A 27,254-nucleotide genomic window follows, 5' to 3' on the forward strand; every position below is an offset into this window, starting at 1 on the left:
ATCTAGGAGTTGTTACAAGAGAGGGCAGGGAAGTGTGTGCATTTTCCTACTGATCCTGGACCCTTTGGGTTGAGGACTAGTCTTTCATAGGTTAAATGTTAGATCCCAGGCACTGTCAAGCTGTATTGCAGGTCTCTAGACACTTTGCCCTCAAAACGGAAGCAAAACACTCAATGTGCAAAGCTGACAAAATGTCCTAAAAAAGTCTACCACGTTAGCAGGCCAAGGGATAAGTCATCTAAAGTGATGGGATATAAAGAGACTGTGTTTCCGCAGAGTGGCGTGTGCCTGTGCAAGTGATGGCAAAGATCAAGTAAAACAGTAGATATTGTGACTTTGCCACTGCAATCTTTGCATTAAATTTGCAAGTGGTTTCATATGGATGATGAGGCTTAACACTCAAAACTATCTTCTGAAGTACTCCTAAAGGGAATAAAACTAAGTTTAGTCTCAGCATAATTAAAGGATTAGGGAAATTCACCTACAGAAGAATTGTGCATATGCGCTTTGATTGAAGTTTTGATGAACCAAGTTCTAGGTTTGGGTATATATAGCATTCCCTATATGATGTTTTCACTAAGGGATAAAAGAGGCTTGTGTGAGAAAGTATGTCAACATAGACAGGCGTGGTGTTGCACTCTTGTAATCCCCATGCTTGGGAAGCTAAGGCAGGGGGATGGTGCAGGTTCAAAGCCAGCTTCAGCTGGCTTAAGAGACCCTGTTTCCAAATAAAATTATAAAATAGGTCTGGGAGTGTAGCCCAGAGGTAGAAGGCCCCTGGGTTCCATCCCCAGTACCACCAAAAAAAAAAAAAGAATGTCAAAATAAATATATTTTTTTCTAAAGAGATATTTCTACAGTGAAAGAAAGTGTAGGAGTTTGAGAATTCCTTATCAGGAAGCACAGGAAGAGACCAAATGTATATTTGCATTATTATTATTATTTAACACACTTCTTACACACTTCTGTGTTCCACGCTTGCTTGGATATTAGCATTCCTTTTCCATAATTACCTAAATGCATTAAGATTATTTGTTCTTATGTAAATTGTATCACAAGTGAAAAAGTATTGTGGGGATAGAAAAACACCTATCTTATTACATGTGCCTGTAAACTTACATGGAAGAGGTACAAAAATACCATATCTCAGCCCATGAGATTTTGCTAAGGTATTTGAGAATCATATATAATGAAATATAAATACATTGAATACAGTTTTTGAAATCTACAGGATTAATAAAAGCATTACATAAGCTTAATAAAATTATTAAATATGTTAGGAAAAATAAAAGAAACTGTCTACAGAAGAGGCATCCATTTAACACTATTGAACTGTGTAATTACAAGTGTTAAAATGATAAATTTTCTGTTGGTTATTTCTTATCTATATTGATAATAAAAACAGAACTAGTAAGTGACTAAGACAGAAAAATCATATACTCGAGGCCAGTGCATTGTAATTTCCTGAGACCCTGTTTCAAAATTAAATAAATAAATAAATAAAAATGTCTGGGGGTAAGCTCAAAGATATAACATTCCTGTTTTTAATCCCCACTAATACACACATATTTAAAAAGGCAAAAAACCACCTTGCAGAACCATAAAATTCTACAGGGATCATTGTAAGATATATTAAGCATTATAGATTTGATTTTGAACCCCAAACTCACAAGTATAACACTGGACATGGGTTTTCAAAGTCAGAAAAATTTACAAACTGAGTATTACCAAATTTTTCAAAGTTGAAATTAAGAAATATTTATACTAATGTTATCTCACTTACAAATGACTTTTTGACTTTTTATTGCAGTTAATTTTTAATCTTTTAAGATAATGTAGTGCATTGTTTTTGAAATAAAATATTAAAACATGAGTAAGCTCTCATGAGCTTATCAGTTATGTGACGCAAAAGAAGTATGAATTTTGTTCTTTCCCTTACAATTTTAAAATAATTATTTCATGTACATATTTTTGCTGATGCTAACTCATCCCAAGACTGCTCAGCCTGATGCACTGTTAGAGATATTCATGGTTCTTTTTAACCCTGTCCTCACTCCCACAGTTTTCTCTCCCTCTTTTGAATGGAAACACAGGATTTTCACTTTAACCCACTTGTTTATTTCAGTTGTAGCTGTTTGCAAAGTTGTATAGAACATTGGAATGAGGTGAGTTGTTTCCACATATATAATAGAGCATCCATGGTCTTCAGGTCCATTCCCCATCCTTGGACTTTAGGTCCATTTCCCATCCTTGGACTTTAGGTCCATTCCCCATCCTTGATGTCACTCTTGAATTTGTGCTTCTGCCAGGTAAGGGTCAGACTTGCTGCTAAGGATATCTGTTTCTGACTATTCATATAAGGGGCGTGGTAAAGCGGAGAGAACTTAGCACTTTGGGTGCAATTGCATTTCAGAAGCTTCTCCAGGATTTGTGAGCCTAGAATGCAGTGGATGTTGAAGTGGAAACCTTTATCAAACTTTCCAAACTTCAGTGACTTCTCTGGATTATTTCTTTCCTTGGCTATAATGTTTCTTTAACTTAAAGTGTTAGATTTTTACATCTTTTTTGTTCAGTTGTTACAAATAAATATTAGTCTTCTACATATTTTGTCAATATTGTGAGCAGAATTTTGGAAACACTTTGTGGGCAAATATAACCTAATTTTCTTTCTCCTCCTCTTCCTCCTTCTTTTTCTTGTGATATTGGGAATTGAACCCAAGGCCACTTTAGCTCTAAGCTCTATCACCAGCCCTTCTTATTTTATTTTTTATTATGAAAAAGGGTCTTGCTAAGTTATGGCATTGGCCTCAAACATTCAATTTTCTGGTTTCAACCTGCATGGTTCTGTATGTCCACCATGAGTACAGGCTTTTTTAAAAATGGATTAAACAGCATCCAATTTCGTAATTTCTATACTGATAATGATATGCCTATGTACATTTACTGAATAGACTTTTTTGCTGTACTGTGCATGTATGCTACCTCTGTCATACACTAAAATTAGTAAAAACATGGGTTATTTTTCTGATTTCCATGTTCTGTTACATCGGTGTTTTCACCCATTCTTGTGCCAAAGTCATATTTTTTAAAGATCTCTAGCTGTAGAATTCTTAAACATCTGGAATCACACATCATTTTCAGGTATGTCTTGTGTAATTATTTTATCATTTACATTTTTACATGCATAGTAAAAAAATGTCAAATTCTACAAGTTCTATTGTAAGATTTTGATCAAAAAGGCTTAGAGTAAATTCACAATTTTGTGGAGAATCAGTTGAAACAACATGGATGAAACAGCGGGTCATTATGTTAAGTGAAATAAATCAGACACAGAAAGACAAATACACAGCTTCACTCATCAGTAGAAATTAAAAAATGGCTACCTCTCCAATTCACTCTGATAATGTGATAACTTATATCTCTAGTTTTTCAAAATTTAATTTTTAGTCCAATGTGAGATTAACCCAATTGGCTATACATTTTGATAATTTAATACACATATATGCAGCATGTAATGATCATATCAGGATAATAAGTACTTATGTCTTCTCCAACAGTAATCATTTATATGTGCTGGTAATTTCATATTCTTCTAGTCATTTTGAAAAGTATCAAAATTTGAATGTAGGATTATAATTTCTATAAATTGATATCAATGCTATATGAATTTTGGTTATAATGTAGACTTCTACATTAGTGAAATGGCAGCAAAACAGTCCGGAACCCGAATATAAAGCAAGACTCCATTAGATCAAAGGAATAAAATCATAATGCAGCAATGCTTTCTAAACTTGGTTCTAGGTTCAGTGATGGAGAGGAATCATTTTAAATTCTCCCTCCCTCTGTCAAGTGTGATAGTTTGTACCTACAATTGCAGTTATGAAAGATGCTGAGGCAGGAGGAGCACAAGTTTAAGGCTAACCTGGGAATTTAGTGAGATCCTGTCTTAAAATGAATGAATGACTTAATTAATTAATTTAAAGTACTAGGCACCAACAGCTCTATGCATGCATATTTGCATCACATGGAACCTCACTGTCATGTATAATTATAATGCAGGAATCAAAGTATAAAATAAAAAAAATAAAAGGGCCAGGCATGTAACTCAGTGTTAAAGCAACTCCTTGGATCAATCTCCTTTGCCCAAAACTATCTCATACCATAATGGTTCTTATACTAAAATTTTACAGGTGGTACCTTCTGAAACCCAATGAATGGCTTTTGATGATTCTTCCCACAGTTTTGTTTCTTAATGGCCTGGATGGACAAGCAGAATCTTACAGTGTTAAGTGAGTTCTTTCTAATGGGAATCACAGACCGCCCTGATCTGCAGGCTCCTTTCTTTGGGCTGTTCTTCACCATCTACGTAACCTCAGTGGTGGGCAACCTGGGTATGATCATCCTCACTAAGATGGACAGCAGGCTTCAAACACCCATGTACTTCTTTCTCAGACACCTGGCTTTTATTGATCTGGGTTATTCAACAGCTGTGGGCCCCAAAATGTTGGTAAATTTTGTAGCTAACCAAAATGCAATCCCCTACAATTGGTGTGCCACACAGCTAACTTTCTTCATCCTGTTTATTATTAGTGAGCTTTTTGTTCTAGCAGCCATGGCTTATGACCGTTACGTGGCCATCTGCAACCCTCTGCTCTACACAGTGATCATGTCACCAAGGGTTTGTTGGGTGCTGGTGGCAATTCCCTATCTTTATAGTGCCTTCCTCTCTCTGATAACCACCATAAAAATTTTTACTTCAACCTTCTGTGGCTCTAATGTTATTAGTCATTTCTACTGTGACAGTCTTCCCTTGTTGACTATGATTTGCTCAGGCACACGAGATGTGGAGTTGATAATACTGATCTTTTCAGCATTTAATTTGGTTTCCTCACTTCTTATAGTCCTTGTGTCTTACATTCTAATCCTCCTGGCTATTCTCAAAATGAACTCTGCAGAGGGTAGGCATAAGGCCTTCTCCACCTGTGGTTCTCACCTGACAGTGGTAGTTATACTCTATGGGACACTATTCTTTATGTATGTGCAGCCCAAGTCCAGTCACTCCTTTGATACTGACAAAATGGCCTCTGTATTTTATACCCTGGTGATACCCATGCTGAATCCCATGATTTATAGCTTGAGAAACAAAGAGGTAAAAGGTGCCCTGGACAGACTGTGGAAAAATATGTGCAGATTTTCTATTTAAGTGCAATATACAATGTTTATATATAATAAATCAGATGACAGACAACCACTTATTACATGTAATAAGCCTTTGAAAAATACCATGCAGAAAAGGCAAGAAAAACTAGGAAATCTTTCCTTATTTTAACATATTAATACTGATTGTCTTTTGTTTATTCACCCTGATTTGTCCTCCAGTTCTATGTAAGTGCCTGAAATTTACGTTTCTGTTCTCGCATTGCCAGATACTTAAGTTACAACTGAAGGGAAGCCTTCATGTGGGTTTTTCTAATTAGATACATAAATGATAGATCGGAGGGGAAAGGGAGGAAATACAGTGGGATCTGGGGAAGAGCTAAATGAGTGATGTGTGCATGCATTTTTCTACCAACCTGTACCAAATCAAGATGTATGATTTCAATGCACCAATAAATTAAAAATACATTATTTTTTAAAACTGTGACACCAGTACATGTATGGATATAACAATTAATAAAAAAATTTCAGAAACAGATTCCCATATGTAATTTTTACTTTAATTTTAAACAAAATCTTTGTATTGTAGTTAAGAAAATAATGGGTTTTCAGTACACTTAAATAGTTCAATTAGGTTTACTATATAAGCAAGGAACCTTAGCGATTTATGTGCACCATATACAAATTTAATTGACCATAAATACTGAGGGAGTAAATTTAAGACAATCTACTTAGCCATCTTACGTATTACACCTATATCATAACATAATGCTGTATGCCTTGATGTATAAGTACTCATCAAATAAAAAATTAAAAATTTCAAAAATTAATTGAAAAACATTTCAGTAGGGAATTTTTCTCTTCCTCTTCCCACCTCCTTTAGTTATGTTGACTTATTTTCTTATCTATTGTTTCTACTTCTTTATGTAGAGTTCCTCCTCTACATAAAGAATTAGAAACAATTTTCTCCTTATTTTCCGCACATTAGGGAGAACATCCAATTTTTTTTTAACTTTTTGTGACTGACTAATTTCACTTAGAGAAAAATTCCCTAAGTTACATGACATACATTCACAAACATATCATAGTCAATTGCTAAGCCAAACAGGAGGGAGGGAGAAAGAAATGAGATAAGAACTGGGGAAGGGCTAAATGAGAGATGTGTGCATGTATGCCTCTACTGTCTTGTACCCCATTAAGACAGATGACTACAAGGCACCAATAAAAAGTAAATAATAATAATAATAGTAAATAAAAAACATTTTAGATTTTAAATATGAAATATAGAACACCAGGTTTCTGGAAGACTTATTAGTTAATGCCTTTTTAAGCTAGGTTATAAAATATCACAAATATGGTACAAAACAATAACATAAAAATAAATAATGCTATATAAAAACCACAAAACCAGTCAAATATAATAACCCAGTCTACTTTCTAAGTATGCCATGGAAGAATGATTAGGTCACACACACAGTAAGTAGATTTCCAAAATATACAAAAAACAAAATGCTGAAGTCAGTTACTGAAAAAAAATACAAAACAAACCAAAACCCACAAATTCTAAACCCTAAAACCACTATGATTATAGACAATCTACAGAGGGAAAATGAGCAAAAATATGAAGAAATTATTAACAGAAGAAGGTATCAAAAGAGCCAAAAATACTTAAACCTATTCAAAAGTAATTAATTATTGAGTAAATAGTATATCATATTCCATCAGATGGATAAAATTTTAAATCTGTTTTGTTAGGAAGGAAGAAATAGAATATCCAACAGAATTAATAAAAATAATGTCTCATGGAACTAATGGAACAAAAAAGTTTACAGTTAGATTACAGGATGCAAGGTTAATGTGCAAAGGTGAATAGTGTTTTTAAATATCGGTAATTAAGAAATCATAAAAAATACAATACAAGTTAGATTAGAAGACCACAAAAGTAATAACACAAGAAGATCTGTGTAAAGAAGTTGGGAATGGTGTTTCATACTGTGATCCAGGTGCTTTGGAGATTGAGACACAAGGATTGACGGTTAGATATCAAACTTAGGAGCTTAGTGAGACCATGTTTAAAAAAATAACATGGCTTGGGATGTAGTTCAGTGGTAGAATTCCTTTGGATTCAATCTCTAGTCATAAAAATAAAAACAGTCTTTGAATAAATTTACAAAATTATAAAATTCTGATGAAAGGAGCTAAAGAACTTTATTAGAAAGTTATATTCAGAGATAGACTCATTACAGTTAAGAGGTCAGTTCTCAAACTGACTTACAAATATTATCCCAATAAAAATCACAGGAAGTTATTTTGTGGATTATCAACAAACTAATTATAAAATTTTCATGGAAATGCAAAAGGCCCAGAATAAAGAACACAAATATTTAAAGAAAACAATGATAGAGTACTGGCACGCCCAAGTTCAAAATTTACTACAGAATTGCAGTAATCATGACAGGGCTTTAGTGATGAGTCATTAGACAAAAAGGTCTATGGGAAAGATTAGAGAAGAACAGATAAAAGTAGAATCATGAGAACAGAATAGAGAGCCCACAAGTAGAACTACATACACAGAGTAAACTACTGTTTGACAAAGACAATGTTTTTAACAAATGGTTCTAGAAAAACTAGACAGTGTATTATCCCATATATGAGAGAATTTTATACATTTCTCTTAATTTTTCTATGGCCCAAAATATTAATTTTTAAAAATTTTATACATTTTTTGGTGTATCATAGTCTAATAGCATAATGAGGTTCACAATGATGGTGACATATGTGACCACAGAACGTGGTGGGCATTTTCCTGTCTCCTTCTAAAATCTCCTCTTTCTCATACAGAATATTTAGATGAGCATTGGTATTCTCACATGTGTACACAATGTCAATGGAAGTGATTTTCTTCATTGATTATTTCTGTTCCCCCTCCCTTTCTCTTACACCATCTCCTGACTCCACTGAAAGTCCTCCTCCATTATCTGAAGTCCCTCTGGTATCCGGATTACTCCCTACCTTCTACACTTGAGAGAAAGCATATGACCCTTCACATTTTGTGATTGACTCATCTCACTTAACAAAACATTTTTTAAAATACAAAAGTCTTTTAGAAATTGTTTTGACAAAGAGTTCAGAGTGTTGATGTGAAGAATAATATTGTCTAGCTTGAGGGCATATATGTTCTACAAATAATACATTTTATTACATATATTTTTCTATTATTCATTTAAAAATTACTGATTAACTATGACCCTGGATTGTAAATGATAAAATGTTGTTGGGAGATGTAGCTAGTATAGACTTAAAATGAAAACAACTCAAATGCTCATTAAAATAACTATGTATAAATAATTCACAATCAAACAATGTTTTATACCAAACAAATCAAAGAGAAAACAATGAAGAATAAAAAGGAGGAAGAGAGAAAGGCATGCAGAAAGATGAGATAGTAGGTTCTCATCAAACTGATATCAACAAAAAAATCAATTCTCCAAAAAATAAGGGGACAGAAACAATTGTAAAAAATTATTTTTTCATTATTCTTTAGACACAGGAACTGGAGTACTCCATGTAAGCAAAAGTTCAGGATAGATTTCACATCTGAAAGTCTAGGTATATCACCAATATGATTGTCAGTTAAAAGACAAAATAAATAGGTTTCTTATAAAATTTTATTAATTTGTAAGAAATTGACAACTAGAATATAACAGAAGGGAACATACTGAATTTTGCAAGTTATATCTATTGAAAGCCTATAAAACATATTTTATGTTTACAAGTTGTATAGTCTTTTCACCCCAGGTAGAATGGTTTTTATCAAATGTAAAAACTAATAAAGACTGGTGAGGATATAGAGAAAAGTGAGCTCTTATAGACTGTTGGTAATATGTAAATTAGTATAGTCATTATGTAGAACAGAATTGAGTTTTCTTAAAAAGTAAAAAAAAATTGAACTACTAGATGTTTCAGATATCCACTACTAGAGAAAACCAAATAACCATACAGAGAGACACCTGCATACCCATGACTACGGCTACACTATACACAATAGCTAAGACAGAAAGAATCAACCTGGGTATCTACTATTGGGGGAATGAATAAAGAAAATATTGTACAGATATGGAATAAAATATTTTTCAGCAAAAAAGTGTCACAACACTCAATGCAAATTCATGGAGAAACTCTATTACATCATTTTCAGGGAAATGGATGGAACTGGAGGACATGATGCTAAGTGAGATTAGTCAGTCACAAAAAATGAGAAATCAGATGCTTTCCCTAATATGTGAAAGCTAAGGAGAAAAGGGTCATAGGAGGAACTCTAGATGAAAAAGGAAATCCTATAGAGGAGCAAACAAGACAACCTAAAGGAGGAGAAAGGAGGGGGGAAGAGGAAAATCTCTAAAACACACAATGCACTTAAACATATCGAAGTCAACCACTAAGCCAAGCAAGGGAAGGAGGGATGGGGAGGGAATGGGGTGGGAATTGGGTAGGGGTTAAATCAGTGATGTGCACATGTATGTACACACAAGTTTTTTACCTCAATATGATGTATGAATATGATGCACCAATAAAAAATTTAAAAAGAAAGATATTACATAAAATGAAATGTCAGACACAGATATCACATGCTGTTCTTTATGTATAGATTCTAAACAAAGTCAATCTGACTGTACAATAGTAATTAATAAGGCAGTGAGAGGTGGGGTAAGGGAGATAAAGGGAAGTTGTATGAGTACAAGTCAGTTAGATGGAGATAATAAATTATAGTCTTCTACATCATGATGGTATGACTATGGTCAATAATAACCTCTTTTATATTTTATTTTTGTGATATTGGGGATAGAATTTAGGGGCATTCTACCTCTGAGTGGCCCCCCACAGCCCTATTTTTTAATTCTTTACTTTGAAACAGGGTCTCACTGAGTTACAAAGGGCCTCATTAAGTAACTGAGGCTGTCTATGAACTGCGATCCTCCTGTCTCAGCCTCTCAAATGCTGGGCTTACAAGCATGTGCCACCATGCCCAGCCTTTTCTGTATTTTAGAGAGAAAGGAGCTGTAAGAATGAATATAAAAAAGACACTAAGGAGATGAAAACTGTAATAACCCTGATTTGATTAGTAAATATTATATACATGTATTAAAATATCACACTGCATGCCATAAATATGTATAATCATTCTATTAAGTTATTTTAAAGAACTAAGGGAATAGACATACCAAGTACCTTAATTTGACCATTATACATTGTATACATGTAACAAAATATCACAATAATGGTAATGTATAAATATTTATGCTATAGTAGCACAATTTAATAGCAAAACTATGAAACCAACCCAGGTGTCCATGAACAAATGGATTACAAAATTATGGGTATACACACAATGGAACTCTACTCAGTACTAATGAAGAAGAAAATTATGTCATTTTCAAGAAAATGGATAGACCTGCAAAATGCTATGTTGAATGAGATTAGTCAGTCACAGAAAGTGAAGGGTCATATATTTGCTCTCATATGCAGAAAGTAGAGAGTAACTGGGATACCAGAAGGACTTCAGACAATGAAGGAGAGACCTCAGTGGAGCCAGGGATGTGGCTTGGGGAAACTGAGGGGAGGGAGGATCAATAAAGGTATTCGTTACATTGATATTATGTATATATGTAAAAATAACAGTGCCAGTCTCAATATCCTGTATGGGAAAGGGGAAGTTGGGGTGGAATCAGGGGAAAGGCCACCAAGAGCTGTGTGCATGTATGTCACCAAAAATATAAACTACACCAATAAAAAGACAAAAAAACGCACTGTATAACACAATAGCATTTAAATATTAAATTTGAATCCATATATGTATATATATATTCATATACACATGCATTTTCATGTGCACATATATATATGTATTTTTATATATATTTATGTAAATATCAAAATACTGGGAAATATTTTATTAGGAACCACTAAATAAGTGGAAAAGACACCTTTTTAAACAAAACACATATTTTAATATACTTTATTGATGCATTTATTATACTTTTACTGGTGAAATTCTTTGCTTTGTAGTTTTGGGAGGACTATTCTATGAGGCATGCTTTCAATCCTTAGAGGAGAGAGATGTAACAAGACTTTATTTTCATGGGGACATAAAGGTGTACTGTTTAATTAGCAGGTATCCCATTTGCTTTCTTTGAAGCTTTTCAATGCTCAGAAATAATTACCAAATTGCACACCCTTTCCTCTGGGAAAATCTCGAAGGAAAAAAGAATGCATAAATGATTCCTATTGAGTTATGTCAGGAGCTCACAGGGAGCCTGGGAAGATTCCTCCTTAGAGGTGAGGTAGACCATAACTCTTTTTCTTTTTATAATGTCTCCCTAGAGTTTCAGAGTCTCTTCAATGATTTCTAATCTCTGAACTAGACAATTTATTCACAGCTTTTTTTTTGGGGGGGTGGTTACTGGGGATGGAATCCTGGGGCACTCTACCTCCGAGCTACACCCCCAGCCCTATTTTTTAGTTATTTTCATTTTTTGAAACAGGGTCTTACTGAGTTGCAAGGAGCCTCGCTAAGTAGCTGAGGCTGTGTGCAAACCACGATCATCTGGTCTCCATTTCCTTAATGCTGGGATTAAAGGCTTGTGTCACCAAGCCTGGCTTATTCGCAGCTTTTTAACACCCTGTTTTCATGATCCAGGTGTCTGGGTGAGGACAATATTGGAACCATCTGTACTGTAATCTTGCAAGAAAGTTAGATGTTGTCTGCCATGTAGTAATTTGATCTTCTTTGAATCAATAAAACAAAATTATAGTCAACTTCTGAAACCAACAAGTTTTCAAGATTTTTATAATTATTTTCCTTTTCTTAAATCCTCAATCAAATATAGTATTGTCATTAGAAATTAGTCAGAATTATTCTCAGTATTTTTAGCTTCAAGTAATAGATCTCTATAGTGATTTCCAGTTATCTCTTAATCAAATGAACTATATTAATAGTTTATTCCCACATTACTGTTGCAAATATGCTATATGTATTTGATGTCTCACAAATTTAATTATATCATTGCAGGAATCAATATCATTTTTTATTTGGGTACTTGAGATTGAACCCAGGGTCATTCTATCTCTGAGTTACACTTCCTATCTCTTTTATTTATTTATTTTTTAATTTTGAAACAGGATCTCATTAAGTACCTGAGGCTTGCCTTGAATCTGGGATCCTCTGTCTCAGCCTCCCAGGTATTGGAATTAGAGGAATGTGCCACCACCTCAAGCTGGGATCTGTATAATTTTCAAGGCACCACTTCCAGTTGGAAGAAAGGTTAAAGCAAAACTGTAAAGTGCCCATTTACTATACAGCTTCCACTACACCAAGCACATCTGATTACTGAGAGCGATACCTCTTTCCTCACCTACAAGGCTTTGAATGTGAAACAGGTATATTCAGAACAGACCTTTCTTTCCAGTCATTCATGTAGTGGCTCTTTGAAAAAAACTCATTTTTCTAATCTTATTTGATAGTCTCAAAAATGTATATAAATGCACGTTTTATTCATCTCACAGTCTAAAATATACTTATTGTCAATTCTAGTGTTGATGGCAAAGCCACATTGGGCAAACTAGGAGCGAGGAGTGTGGTTGGGAATCAAGTAAGTTTTTTAACCTCTCTACTTTACCTAATATAATAGTATAAATGAAGGGCTTGGATAAAACAGGTTTAAAAATGTTAAACAAAGGCCATTTTTAGTCATCACACAAGCAATGTATATACAAACAAAGTCATATACAATGAGTTAACTGCTTTATGTAGAATTCTAAAGATTATTAGAGTATTTGCTCCTATTTTTCCTATAAATAAGGAATTAATATCTGCTATGTATAAGCATTTAAATACATCAACTTTAAAATTAATTCAGTTTCTGAAAATAGGTCAAGAATGTGTCAACAATAGACAGGAAAGGATATCAGAAAATCATTGATTTTCAAGTCATAGTTGACGAGAGATTATCATAGCTTGATGATTACTTCCATACATTTTTTCATGAAACTACAATTCAGATTCTTGAGTCAAATCACTCAAAGAATATTCACTCTGCGATATTTTCTCTGTGGCCATGAAATCCCATTTTATTTTATGGGATATATTAGTGATGCAAAAAAGAAAACTTTCATTTTAAGAAAAAGTAGTAAAAATTAAAATAATCTGAATTAACATTACACAATGATTTTAAGCTGAAAACATATAGACAAAACAGACAAAGTGTACTTATAATTGAAAGATTATATAACACTTATATTGTCAAGATGGATAACATGAAAGTAAACGTAATCAAGTAGTCCTTGATGTGAAAGGATGTTTTAAAAGATTTGACCATTGTATAACTTCAGTGAGACATATGTGTTCAAGTTCTTTGCCCATTTTTATACAATTATTTTATTGCAAATTGACAAATTAAAATTGTATATATGGGTACATAGTAATATTATATGCATAAAGTAGGGATTTATTAAATCTATCAACTCAAATACTTATGACATTTGAAATTGCTTTCTTAGAAATTTTGGAATATAGACAGGCGTGATGGCACATGCTTGTAATCCCAGTACTTGAAAGGCTGAGACAGGAGGATCGCACAGGTTCGAAGCCAGCCTCAGCTACGTAGTGAGGCTCTCACCAACTTAGTGAGACTCTGTTTCCAAATAAAATGGAAAATAGGTCTGGGAGTGTAGTCCGAAGATAGAAAACCTCTGGGTTCCATCTCCAGCAGTACAGAAAAAAAAGAGGAATTTTGGAATATGTAATACAGTGTTATTAACTATGCAATGCAATAGATATCACATGGGTTATTAACTATATAGTGCAACAGATCACATGGCTTATTCCTACCCTCTAATTAAACCATTTAACATTTGACCATCACCCCCCATGTTTCTTTACCCACTCACCAGCATCTAGTAGCTACTATTCTATTCTTTTTAAATGAGTCCCACTATTACAGACTCTACATAATGCGCGAGACACAAGTTCTGTGCTTTTCTTATTTACTTACCATAATTTCGTCCATATTTACCCATATTGCTGTAAAAAAGTATATTTTCTTCTTTTTTAAGGCCAAATTTTATTATATTGTATATTACAGTATATTTTGCCATTAATCTATCGAGAGATTTTTTTAGGTTGTTTCAATATTTTGCCTATTGAAAATACACTTCAATGAACACAGGAGACAGGCATACTGATTTTAAATCTTTTTGACATAAGTCCAAAATACAAACGCTGGATACTATTCTGACTCTATTTTATTTGGGGGCAAATCTAACATTCTTTTCCATAATGGATGTTCTAATTTATGCAAGGGTTTTATTTTCTCTACATCTTTACCAACACTTTTATCTTTGGTGTTTTTGTTGATAGCAATTCTTATTGGAATGTGGTGATATCTTCTCATTTAAATTTATGTTTTATTGATAATTAAAGCTCATGAACATTTATTTTTATGTCTGTAGGACATTTGTATATTTTTAGTTTTGTTTTTATATACTTATATTGGTTCGTTGTAGTCCCTCATAAGCATGAAGTTCTGAGTGATAGAGACCTACATGCATACAACACTGGCATATACATTTTTGAGAAATGTCTATTAATATAGTTTGTCCATAAGGATGTTATACATGTATAATTTGGGTTTGTTTGGCTATGTGTGTGTTATATTCCTTGTTTGAATTTCTTATATCTTAGATATTAGCCCATTGTCACATGTAAGGATCCCAGGTATCAGAAACTATTTTGTCTCCACTGAATGATCTTAACATCAATTAGACATAGACAAATAGGTTTATTTTCTTTATATTCCATAGTATTAGCTGAAATGGTTGGCATTTTGCCAATACCATACTTTTGATGTTGTTTTTACTGTGTCCTACTGTAAGTTTTGAAATGACTAAGTGGGTATCATGCAACTTTATTCTTTTTTAATTTTCTTATGGATGCATGGTAGTCATACATCTAAATGGAGTGCAAAATGGCAGAGACATACATGCACACATAAATCAATTAGCCCTTTCAAGTATTGATGGCCCTTTAGATTTCCCATGTATTTTAGTATTTATTTTTCTATTTCTTCCAAAGCAGTAACTGGGAAGTTGATAGAGACTTGTGAATGCTGAAAATCAATTAAGAAGAGTACGAATACTTAACAATATAAGATTCCAATCATTCATCCCAAGTTGTCTTTCTTTACATAAAAATATTTTTCTTAATGTATCTCACCTCTCTTTTATAGTTTTCAGTGTGCAAATTTTTTTTATTGTGTAACTTTATTTTTCAGTATTTCATGTTTTAAATATAATAGGGAGGTGAGTTGTTGGTTTAGTTTACCATTTCAGATTAAATCAGTACAAGTGTACAGAATACAACTGATATTCATACGGTGATCTTTTATACTGCAATTTGGATGAATTTCTTGACTATATTTAAAGGTTATTTTTCTCATTTTTGTATAACTTCCTTAGAATTGTCTTAATAAAAGAGCATATCTCATAAATAGGATTATTTTATATTTCCTTTCTAATTTATGTGCCTTCTATTTGATTTTGCTATGTATCTTCTCTGCCAAATGGATAATGAAATTTGGCTTTATTGTCTTGTTCCTGTTCTTAGGTAAAAAAATCTTTCAATCTTTCATCAATGGGTATAATGTTTCTTATAGATTTTACATGAATGCCATTCATTTTTATGTGAATGATATTAAAGTTTTATTTTTTTATTGGTGCACTGAGTCATACATCTTAATGGAGTACAAGATGGTAGAAGCTTACATGTACCCATCACCCAATTAGCCCTTCCTCAATTTCTGCCCTGTTTTCTTCTTCCTTCCTCCTTCTCATGTTTGGCTTAGTGATTAACTCTGATATATTTGTTAAAGTACATCATGTACATTAAAGAATTTCCATCTTTCCCACTCCCATCCTCCTCAGTTTGGTCACCTTATTTTTTCATCTACAAGAAAATGGTGCTGTTTTTTTGTTATGCATTTTCTGAATCAACTGAGATACCCATGTTTTTTGTTTTTTATTGTTGTTGTTCATTAATTCTAGTAATTGGCTATACTACTTTTATTTGCTAAAATTTCCTTGAATGTTTCGGTTAAATCTCATATGATCTTAAAGTATAACGTTTGAATATGCTGCTGGTATTTTACTGAGGATTTTTTCACTCATATTAGGAAGGGATATATGCTTGTAACTTTCCTATCTGATGATGGGTATATTAGTCATATTTCAAAATCAGGGAAATTAAGACTTCATAGATAGATTGAGAAGAAAGTGCATCATTCTTTGATTTTATGGAAAAGATTTAGGATAAATGACTTTATTTCTCTTTTACAATGTTTCATAGAAATTATCTAGTGGCATTTTTATATTTCTCTATCACTTGTATTGCCCATAAGCTAGAAGTAACATCTAAAATACTAATTGTATCTAACATAAGAATATTTGATTAGAATACTTCAAACAGTAAGGCAAAACTCATACCTTGTAATATTATGTTCTTTTATTATTGTGATGCTATCTGTCCTCTCATAAGTACAGTGTTTATATTGTAGTTAACATATCAATTTTGAGCAGTATGAATGACATGCTTTCAAACAAATTTTTCTGTGGAAATTGAAATGAAATTATTTAGTGAAATTGATGCTGTTTTGAGATGCTTTTGGCTTTACTTTATTTCTCACTAGCAATGCATCACATTTAGGTATTTAATGGAAGAGTACCTAATTGTTTAGACTGTATGATGATGTTATTAATTTTTTAAAGTTTTATTTTTTCAACCCTCAAGATTTATGTCAAAATTCTGATGTTAAAGACATAGAACAAGCTTATGATATATATATATATATATATGCATATATATATGCATATATATGCATATATATATATATGCATATATACATATACATACATATATACATATATAGTATACATACACACTTATATAAAATAAGTATTATATAGGAGTACATGAATTCACACATTCTTCCATTGTTCCCAATAAAATAACTCTTAATTTGTATTTATTTCCTGTGTAGGCTTTATGAGTGTTCTGGATGGACAATCTCACAAAGCTCAATGAATTCATTCTAATGGGAATCACAGACTTTCCTGAGCTGCAGGCCCCATTATTTGGACTCTTTTTCATTGTATACATGCTTTCGGTTGTTGGTAACTTGGGCTTGATCATCCTCACATCAATAGATTCTGGGTTACACACACCCATGTACTTCTTCCTCAGACACTTGGCTTTCACAGATCTTGGTTATTCAACAGCAGTGGGACCCAAAATGTTAGCAAATTGTGTTGTGAGCCAACCTACAATATCTTATAGTTGGTGTGCTATCCAACTTTCCTTCTTCAGCCTATTTATCACCAGTGAAGTTTATATACTTTCAGCAATGGCCTATGACCGCTATGTGGCCATCTGTAACCCTCTGCTCTACACAGTCATCATGTCACAAAGATTATGTCTGCTGCTGGTGGCCATACCTTATCTGTACAGTGTATTCTTATCTTTATTGGCTGTAATAAAAATTTTTGTCTCATCATTTTGTGGGCATAATGTCATCAGGCATTTCTATTGCGATAGTCTGCCATTGATATCTTTGCTGTGCTCAGACACACATGAAATCAAATTTATAATTCTAATCTTTTCAACTTTTAATTTAGTTTCATCTCTTCTGATAGTCCTTGTCTCCTACCTTCTGATTCTTGTTGCAATTCTTAGAATGAATTCTGCAGAAGGCAGGTACAAGGCTTTCTCAACCTGTGGGTCTCACCTGACAGTGTTAGTTGTATTCTATGGAACTCTGTTCTTCATGTATGTACATCCCAAATCCAGTCACTCCTTTGACACTGATAAGATGGCCTCTGTATTTTACACTCTGGTAATACCCATGCTTAATCCCATGATCTACAGTTTGAGGAATAAAGAGGTAAAGAATGCTCTACATAGGACCTGGAAAAAGTGTGCAAATGTTTTACTTAAAATTTAACATCATGGGCTATGGCAACAAGAAATTATGGGTTAGACAACATATACTCTAACTTGTATTTCTTTAACCCTGTACTGTTGTCTTTATGGGATTGGCTAGAATCAATATGGAATAGTCATAGAAACAAGGAAATGTAATAAGTTTTCTTAAAGAAATCTATCTCTCACAGATTACTAAAAACCCTGCACCTACTTCAGATATTATTTTCATACAGTTTTAGGTTCAACTTTGATGACATTCTTATATGTGCTCACAGTCCATTTTCATCTCTCTTCCAATAAACTTTTTCTTTAAAGACCAAAGCTTTGTGTGTTCCATTCAACGTTTTCCCTCTATTGCTTAGTACAGAAAAAAGCATTAAACATCTTTTAATAGGCATTAAATAAATCGATGCATGTGTTTAATAAACATAAACCTTTAAGTGAAACAGTCAAAATACCTGTTTTTATTCTAAATCTTACAGTAAATAGAATTGACTGAGATAGTATTATAGCTATATTGAGCAAAATGAAAGCAGTCCGGAAGATACTGCTATGATGGGAGTTAACTGTAACTGCATTTGTCAGGGGAGACCTTGGAAAAGATGGCTTTTATATAAATTAAGCACTGAGAAAGGGTTTTATACAGCTAGATATGTGAAGACTATTCCAGTGAAAGAACTGTAAAGTCATGACTACTACATAGCAAAGTGGTCATTGTTTTCATGAATGGTACAGGCAAATGTGGTCAATGTTTAAAATATGACTTAGAAAGAGAAAGGCTAATGAAGGTAATGATAGATTTATTACATAGAACTGTACCAGTAAGACTACGTAGGCTATTGTAAAACTTACCCAATATTCAGACTGATCAAGGAACTATTGTAGAAATTTTAGTTAGATTGGTGCAATATATTTTTGGTTGATAAATCTAACAGTGTGAGAGGATAACTATGACTATTGTTAAATCTTGAAGTTATTAACTATTTAGAAGAGGACACAGGTTTAGACTAGAGTGGCAAAAGGGTTAAGAAGTGATAAGCATCTTGGCTTTATAAAAAGTACTTATGTACCGCTTTGAAAATATGATGCCTAATTATAATGCATCCATAAAAGCATAAAATAATCAATTCAGCACTGTTAAGCAAAAAATGATATGTGGAATTATATTTCAACATATCATCAGTGAAAAAATAGGAATCAAAATTCCTGTTTTACAAAAGCATCAAAGTTGTACACAATTAAAGGTAAACATAAAACACAGAGGTGTGGTAAGCTAAATTTTAAATAGTTACAGAGCCTTTAAAAATACAAAATAAATAAAAATATATCATCTTTACTTGCTAGATTATTCAGTAGCGTTAACACAACTTTTCTCACCTGTATGAATACATATCCATATAAAAATCACATATTTTTGTTACATCTTAGGAATTAAACTAAATTATATATGAACATAAAAATTCATATATAATTTCTAAAAAGAAATATGTTGTATGAGAAGCAGTAAGATAAATAGCAAATTACTCCAAGTTTTATTGCAAAGCTTCAGTTATCAAAACAGTGTAGCACTGAAAAAATAATGACAAACTGAACAGTGTAAAAAACATTGAAAATATTTATTTCAATAAAAGGAGGTTACTGAAATCAGTGGCATCATTTACAGAACAATGGATTCTAGTTTATAATTCATGCAAAGATTCACATAAAATGGATCATAAATGCAAACTGGAGACCTAAAGTTGAAACATTTTATAAACTTTTGTTACTTAAGTTATGCAAGTATTTCTTAAATATATTGTCAAAAATGAAAGTGGCACAGCAAAAAATATGATACATTGGGCAACATCAGAAATTAAATATTTTTCTTGCTTCATCTTTAAGAAAATGGGTGGAACTAGAGAATATCACAATAAGTGAGATCAATCAGACTCAGAAAATCAAGGGCCACATGTATTCTCTCACATATAGAAGATTGAGAATAAATAAAATAGGAAAGATACATTATGAAACTTATTGGAGAAACTAGTAGAATAGTTGAAGGAGACTGGGGGAGGGAGAAGGGAAAGACAAATAGGCTATGATATCATTATGATGCACCAATAAAATTAAAAAGTAAATTAAGTCTTGATTTTCAAAAGGAAAAAACATGACTCAAAAAGACTCTAACCAGAGCATTAAGGCAAGAAAAGAAAATCAAAGGAGTACGAAAAAAGAAGAACCCAAATATTCACTATTTGCAGATGACATGATACTAAGAAGATCCAACAATCCCAACAAAAGGCTTATAGAACAAATTCAGCAAAGTGTCTGGATTAAAAAAAATCAGTCTTAAAAAATCACCACCATAATCCATTGTATACCAACCATAAATCCACTGAAAAAGAAATTCAGAAAACACTTCACTCAGGATTTCTCACAAAAAATAAAATACTTAGGAATAAACTTAAGCAAGTAGGTAAAATATCTCTACAAAGAAAATTATAAAACATTGAAAAAATAAATTAAAGATCTTAGATGGAAAAATCATCCATGCTCATGGATAGGCAGAATAAATATCATCAAATGCAGTATGGAGGATCCTCAGAAGAATGGGAATGAAGTTACCATTTGATCCAGCAATACCACTTCCGGGTATCTACCCCCCAAAAAAAGGAAACCAAACTACCAAACTAATGCATGCGTATCTATGGTCATAGCTGCACAATTCACCATAGCCAAACTATGGAATTAGCCAAGATGTCCATCAACAGATGAATGGATTACAAAACTGTGGGATATGTAAACAATGGAATTTTACTCAGCCATAAAGAAAAACATTACATAATTGACAGGGAAATGGATGGAACTGGAGAAGTTAATGCTAGTGAGATTAGTCAGTCACAAAAAAATAAGAAATCAGATGCTTTCCCTAATATGCAAAAGCTAGGGAGAAATGAGTAACAGGAGAAACTCTAGGTGAAAAGGGAGATTCTATAGAGAAGCAAATAAGGCAACCTAACTTAGGGGATGGGAGTGGGGAAGAGGGAATCTCTCTAAAGCACATGATGTACTTAAACATATCAAAGTCAATAATTAATTAAGCACGGGAAGAAGAGATGGGGAGGGATGGGTAAGGGCTAATTGGTTGATATGTGCATGTATGTCTTCACAAGTGTTTTATCCAATTATGATGTATGACTACAATGTACCAATAAAAATTTTAAAAATATTAGTTGATAAATACATTTCATAATACAATATCTTAAATGAAAGAGGACAAATAATATGCCTTGATTTGTTGTGCAGCAGTTTTGTATGATTGTATTTATTTAAATTATGAATGAAGTAGAATCAATTTTAAAGTAAAAAGTCCTCCAGTCATACCTTTTCTTCTTTCACTAGAGTATGATGTAAAAACCTTTATTTGTTCATCTATTGTTTCTCTTTCTTCATTCTTTATCTATGAAGGGGGAAAGAGGGCAATTCCCTAATGTACATGATGTATATTCATAAACATATCAAATCAATCACTAAGCCAAACATGAGAAGGAGGGAGAGAGGAGGAAATGGCATGGGAATTGGGGAAGGGCTAAATGAGTGATGTGTGCGTGTCTACCTCTACTATCGTGTACGCCATTAAAATGTATGATTACAATGGCCAATAAAGAAAAGAAAAATGATATGTTTGTGCAATTTTTTTAGAGAGACTGGCCAGATATGTTAAAAGTGCCAGCTCATAGATAGTAGCCAGAGAATTGCTTGTATAGAGAAGAGCATGGAAAAAGCACATCTAGATAATTGTGAACCAGAAATTGGTTCATACATAGATATTACTCTCAAAATGGAAAAAATATGAAGATATTGTTATATTTTGTAAAGACACAAAGGGACCTCAGCACCTCCTTTGAGATAAAATATGGTTTAAGAAGATACACGAAGTTATTGGGTTGATAAAGGGGTAGACATGCGATGATTAATTTTATATATCCACTTCCCTTGGCTAATGGATGCCCAGATAGCAAATAAAATTTATTTCTAGGTATGTCTGTGAGGAAGTACTTCTAGAAGAGATTAACATTTGAATCAGTAGACTGTTAAAAATATTAGCCATCCTTGATGTGAATGGGCATCATTTCAACCCGGGGAGGCTCAGAGTAGAACAAAAAGAGGATAGAAAAAATGTGCTCTCTGCTTGAGATGAAATATCGACCTTCTCCTATCAACAGCCATTAACACCCAAACTTCTGAGGGCTTTGTCTTTAATTGTATCTCTAGACAATGGGTCCCCTGGTCATTAAGACTTCATGCTTAGACTGGAACAAGCCAAAGGCTTCTGGGGACCTCTACCTTGCAAACAGCAGCAACTATGAGATTCCTCAGCCTCTATAATTGTATGAGCCATTCCCTCGTAATAGACCTCTTTCTTTATCCACCTGTGTTCTGTTTAGCTTCGAAACCATGATTTTGGTACACCTGTGAATGAAATTGTCTCTGACAATTAGTGAATAACTTAATGGCATTTTGTTGAGGTATCAAATACTTCAGAGATAATTAGCAGATTATCTGGGATTTCTTCCGGGAATCCCAAGTCTCAAAAGATTTTTAAGAAACACATACATTTTTTCTCACTGGGCCTTGTAGGACATATATGTCACAGCCAAGAGAGTTTTCACAACAGGTAAATAATGGGATGTTTCATGTGACATAGGGTGTTAACAAATATCCACAATTTTCCAGTAACATTTGAAAACTTCCACTTTGATGGTGAAACCAAGGCAAATGTAAATTATCGGCGTCTCTCTGCTTTCTACTACTAAATAATGCACAGGCAGAAGTAGGACTTTTTTTGTTTCTTATGTTAATTTCTTTAATATTATCACATGGGTTGAAAAGCTCGATGCGCAGAAGCATATTTGAAAAAGCATCATGATATCTTGATGCAATAGCATACTCCCAGAATCACAGTAGGTGGAAGACTGAGATGGAAGGCTCAAACATTCAAGGCCAGCAATGGCAATTTAGAGAGATAATTGTTTCAAATTTTAAAAAATAGCAAAGGCTGGGGTTTAGCTCAGAGTTAAAACAATCCCCAGTACATACAAAAAACAAAAAAGAATAAAAAAAGAAAGAAAAGCCTTATACTATTACTTAAACATACTTAAGTTTTATGTATATAATTTTATACCAGGTACGAGTGGTGATGCATGCCTGTCAACACAGTACTTTGGAAGGTAAGACAAGAGTATCTCAATTTGGAGGCCAGTTTACATTACTTTGTACTTTGCTATAATGTATAATTACAATGAGCCGATGAAAGTACAAAAATAAGTAAAAAACAAAAAAAAAAGCAATTTGTTTCTTTTAAGGACTTCAAAACAGGTAAGAAAACACTATAATATTTTATTATCTTCACAGTAAAGGTGTTTTTTTTTCCTATGCAGTTTATTTTTAACTTTTCATAATTATAAAATGAAACAAAAATTACTGGTAAGTTTTAAGCTGTTTTATTTTATTTGCTACATATATTTCTCTAAAAATATAATCTGATATATACTTACATATTTTTAAAATAGAAAAGGTGTGTGCTTTGAGTCTCAGTAGGATAGCAAGTAGTCTCAATCTTAGCAGCAATATAACTGATTTAGGTCTAAATTACATAAAGCAATCTTTACAGACCGTGTGATAAAAATATTTATTTTTATTGCAAACTCAGGGATTGCATCACTATGATTTTTTTTTTGTGGTACTAGGGGTGGAACAGGGATTTTCTACCACCAAGCTAGACCACCAGTCATATTTTTATTCTTCATTTGAAAATATGGTCTCACTAAGTTGCAGAGGGCCTCACTAAGTTGCTGATGCTGGCCTGGAATTTGCGATCCTCCTTTCTCAGCCTCCCAAGTACTGAGATTACAAATGTGTGTCATTACACTTGACTCTGTTACACTATAGTTTTCTATACTTTTTTTGGGGGGGGCATAAGGAATTGAACCCATGGACATTATACCTCCTAGCTACACCCTCAGCCCTTGTTATTTTTTCTTTTTTATTTTGTGACAAGGTCTTGATAAAATACTGAGGCTGTTCTCAAACCCATGTCCTCCAATCTCAGCCTTCCAAGTACTGGGATGACAGGCATGTGCCCCCCTGCCCTACTTGTTACTAAAATTTTTACTGTAACAAGTATTAATTCTATTTCTTTCAAGGGAGAAATGGAGCTCACAACTTTATAAGTTATTAGAATTACTTCTAGGTCGCATATATACATATAATCACTTAAACTTCATTTCTCCCTCTTAAAAAACTGAAAGAAAAGATTATTTTTTATGTCTGTATGTATGCATGCATGCAGCATTTATCTATCTGAATAATTACTTGTAAAATAATTTTCATTATTAATCCAACTAACCCTTTATAAATATATAAAGGTATTTTGTTGAGAATATCTACATACATATGTACCCTGGTTTGTTTTGCTATATAAAGACAAATAATAACTACTGTATTCTCTTTTTCCATTCATATCCTTGTATGGTATTTATCAAGTATATCCAAGCTTCAAAAATTGAAAACCTAAAGGCTATCAAAGGACTATATTTTCTAAGTCTGATTTTTCAATGTAGTTTTATAACTTGTGTTTTGCATTTTTATATCAAATGAAATATGCCATATATAAGTAATTTGTACATGTAATAATGAAGTTGCAAGTACATAATTGACCAATATAAAATCTAAAATGTAATATAATAATAATCCATACATGAAACATGAAACTCTCATATTATTATTTCAATATTCTTAATTTTATATATTTATTATATATATTATATATATTTATATATTATATATCACATATAATATAATATATACTATTATATATAATATTATATAATATTATATAATATTATATATAATATTATATAATATATATTATATGTCTTATATATTATATATATTATATATATTTATATATTATATATCATATATATAATACTATTATATATAATAATATATAATATTATATATAATATTATATAATATTATATATTATATGTCTTATTTATATATTATATATATTATATATATATTATATATATTATATATCTTCTTAATTTTTATATATTTTTATACTGAATGTTAAATTCAGAGACACTCTACATACAAGTTACAACCCAGACCTATTTTATTTTATTTTTATTTTGGAACAGGGTCTTGCTAACTTGCTGAAGGATCTCACTATGTTGCTGAGACTGGCCTCAAAACCTCCCAAGTACTAGAATTATACTCTCAACCTCCCAAGTACTAGAATTTTAGGTATGTGTCACCACACCTCATTAATTATTTATGTATCTATATATATCTGCCCATCCATTTATAAAGCTATGTTTTGTCAGGGTTTTGAAACTACTAATATTTTTGATGGGTATTGGATACACTAAGCTGTTCACTATCCTGTATTATCACCTGGGGGCTTTTTCAATATGCATGCTTGTGTAAATAAGCTAAGTCCAAACATTCCAATTTATAATATTTGAAAAATAAATTTTCTATAAATAAAAATATGTATAAGTAGAATTAGCGATAGAGACAGAGATATAGACTAGCATTTTAAGTTGAGTTTGATCCACAAAAGGAAAATTTTAATATCCATGGGTTTATTCTTTATTGCAACTCTTCTCCTGTCTCTGTTTCAGATAGCTTTCCTGTAAAACCTCAATGGAGAAACACAATCTCACAGTGGTGGGTGAGTTCATTCTGATGGGCATCACGAACCGCCCAGAGCTGCAGGCTCCACTGTTCGGGCTGTTCCTCATCATCTATGCGATCTCAGTGCTGGGCAACCTGGGCATGATCATCCTCACCAAGGTGGACTCCAGGCTGCAAACACCCATGTATTTTTTTCTCAGACACCTGGCTCTCACGGACCTTGGTTATTCTACAGCCGTGGGCCCCAAAATGTTGGTAAACTTTGTGGTGGATCAAAACACGATCTCTTTTTATTGTTGTGCCACGCAGCTAACATCGTTTCTTGTCTTCATCATTTGTGAACTTTTTATTTTGTCTGCAATGTCCTATGATCGCTATGTGGCCATCTGCAGGCCTCTCCTCTACACTGCCATCATGTCCCAAAGAGTGTGCCAAGTGCTGGTGGCAATTCCGTATCTCTACAGTGTAGTATTGTCTCTTCTAATCACCATAAAAATTTTTACTTTACCTTTCTGTGGCAACAAGATTGTAAGCCATTTCTGTGACAGTCTCCCTTTGATATCTTTGCTGTGCTCAAATACACATGACATTGAATTGCTAATTTTGGTTTCTGCAGGGTTTAATTTGGTTTCTTCTCTTGTAGTACTCCTTATTTCTTATCTCCTCATCCTTTTAGCCATTTTCAGGATGAAGTCAGCTGATGGAAGGCAAAAAGCTTTATCCACCTGCGGATCTCATCTGACAGTGGTGGTTGTGTTTTATGGGACATTAATATTTATGTATGTGCAGCCTGAGTCCAGTCACTCCTTTAACACTGATAAGGTGGCTTCCATATTTTACACTCTGATCATCCCCATGTTGAATCCACTGATCTACAGCTTGAGAAACAAAGATGTAAAACATGCCCTAGAAAAGATGTGGAAAAACATGTGTAATATATTTTCTTAATGTTTAAACACAATATAATTCCTGTAAATTAGATAATGGATGTAAATTTTTGCTATGTGTGCATCCAGAGATAAGGGAAAATTAATTCAACATGCATTGTCTTTTTTATTTCAGGAACTTCTAAATGTTATAAAATATTATTTTAAAAAGCAAATAGTAGCCTGACGTGGTGGCACACGCTTGTAATCCCCGCGCTTGGGAGGCTGAGACAGGAGGATCGCACAGGAGGGTATAGCCCGGAGGTAGATTGCCCCTGGGTATTAATCCCAGTACCACCAAAAAAAAAAAAAAAGCAAATGGCCAAGTAATATTATATATATACATATATATATATATACACATATATATATGTACATATATATGTATATATATGTGAATGTATAACAAGTCAACTCTAGAGTATAATAGAATATGGTGTATTTATACTGACTGA

At 32.9% G+C, this 27,254-nt stretch overlaps 3 protein-coding genes across 3 annotated transcripts; all 3 read left to right on the forward strand.

The window, feature by feature from the left end:
- Positions 1-4,252: 4,252 nt before the first annotated feature.
- Positions 4,253-5,203, forward strand: LOC308265343 (olfactory receptor 8K3-like; the record flags this gene model as incomplete). The annotated part of the gene is made up of 1 exon (XM_080698995.1): positions 4,253-5,203. The coding sequence occupies one exon, from the start codon at positions 4,253-4,255 to the stop codon at positions 5,201-5,203; it is 951 nt and encodes a 316-aa protein (XP_080555121.1).
- A 12,061-nt stretch (positions 5,204-17,264) lies between these two features.
- Positions 17,265-18,206, forward strand: LOC308259929 (olfactory receptor 8K3-like; the record flags this gene model as incomplete). Its single annotated transcript, XM_080691269.1, has 1 exon — positions 17,265-18,206. One exon carries the CDS (start codon positions 17,265-17,267, stop codon positions 18,204-18,206), a length of 942 nt encoding a protein of 313 aa, XP_080547395.1.
- A 7,676-nt stretch (positions 18,207-25,882) lies between these two features.
- LOC308265466 (olfactory receptor 8K3-like) lies at positions 25,883-26,821 on the forward strand (the record flags this gene model as incomplete). Its single annotated transcript, XM_080699210.1, has 1 exon — positions 25,883-26,821. The coding sequence occupies one exon, from the start codon at positions 25,883-25,885 to the stop codon at positions 26,819-26,821; it is 939 nt and encodes a 312-aa protein (XP_080555336.1).
- Between the last annotated feature and the right edge of the window lie 433 nt (positions 26,822-27,254).

The sequence above is a fragment of the Muscardinus avellanarius genome, assembly GCF_963383645.1.
Source record: "Muscardinus avellanarius genome assembly, chromosome: 1".
Lineage (NCBI taxonomy): Eukaryota > Metazoa > Chordata > Mammalia > Rodentia > Gliridae > Muscardinus > Muscardinus avellanarius.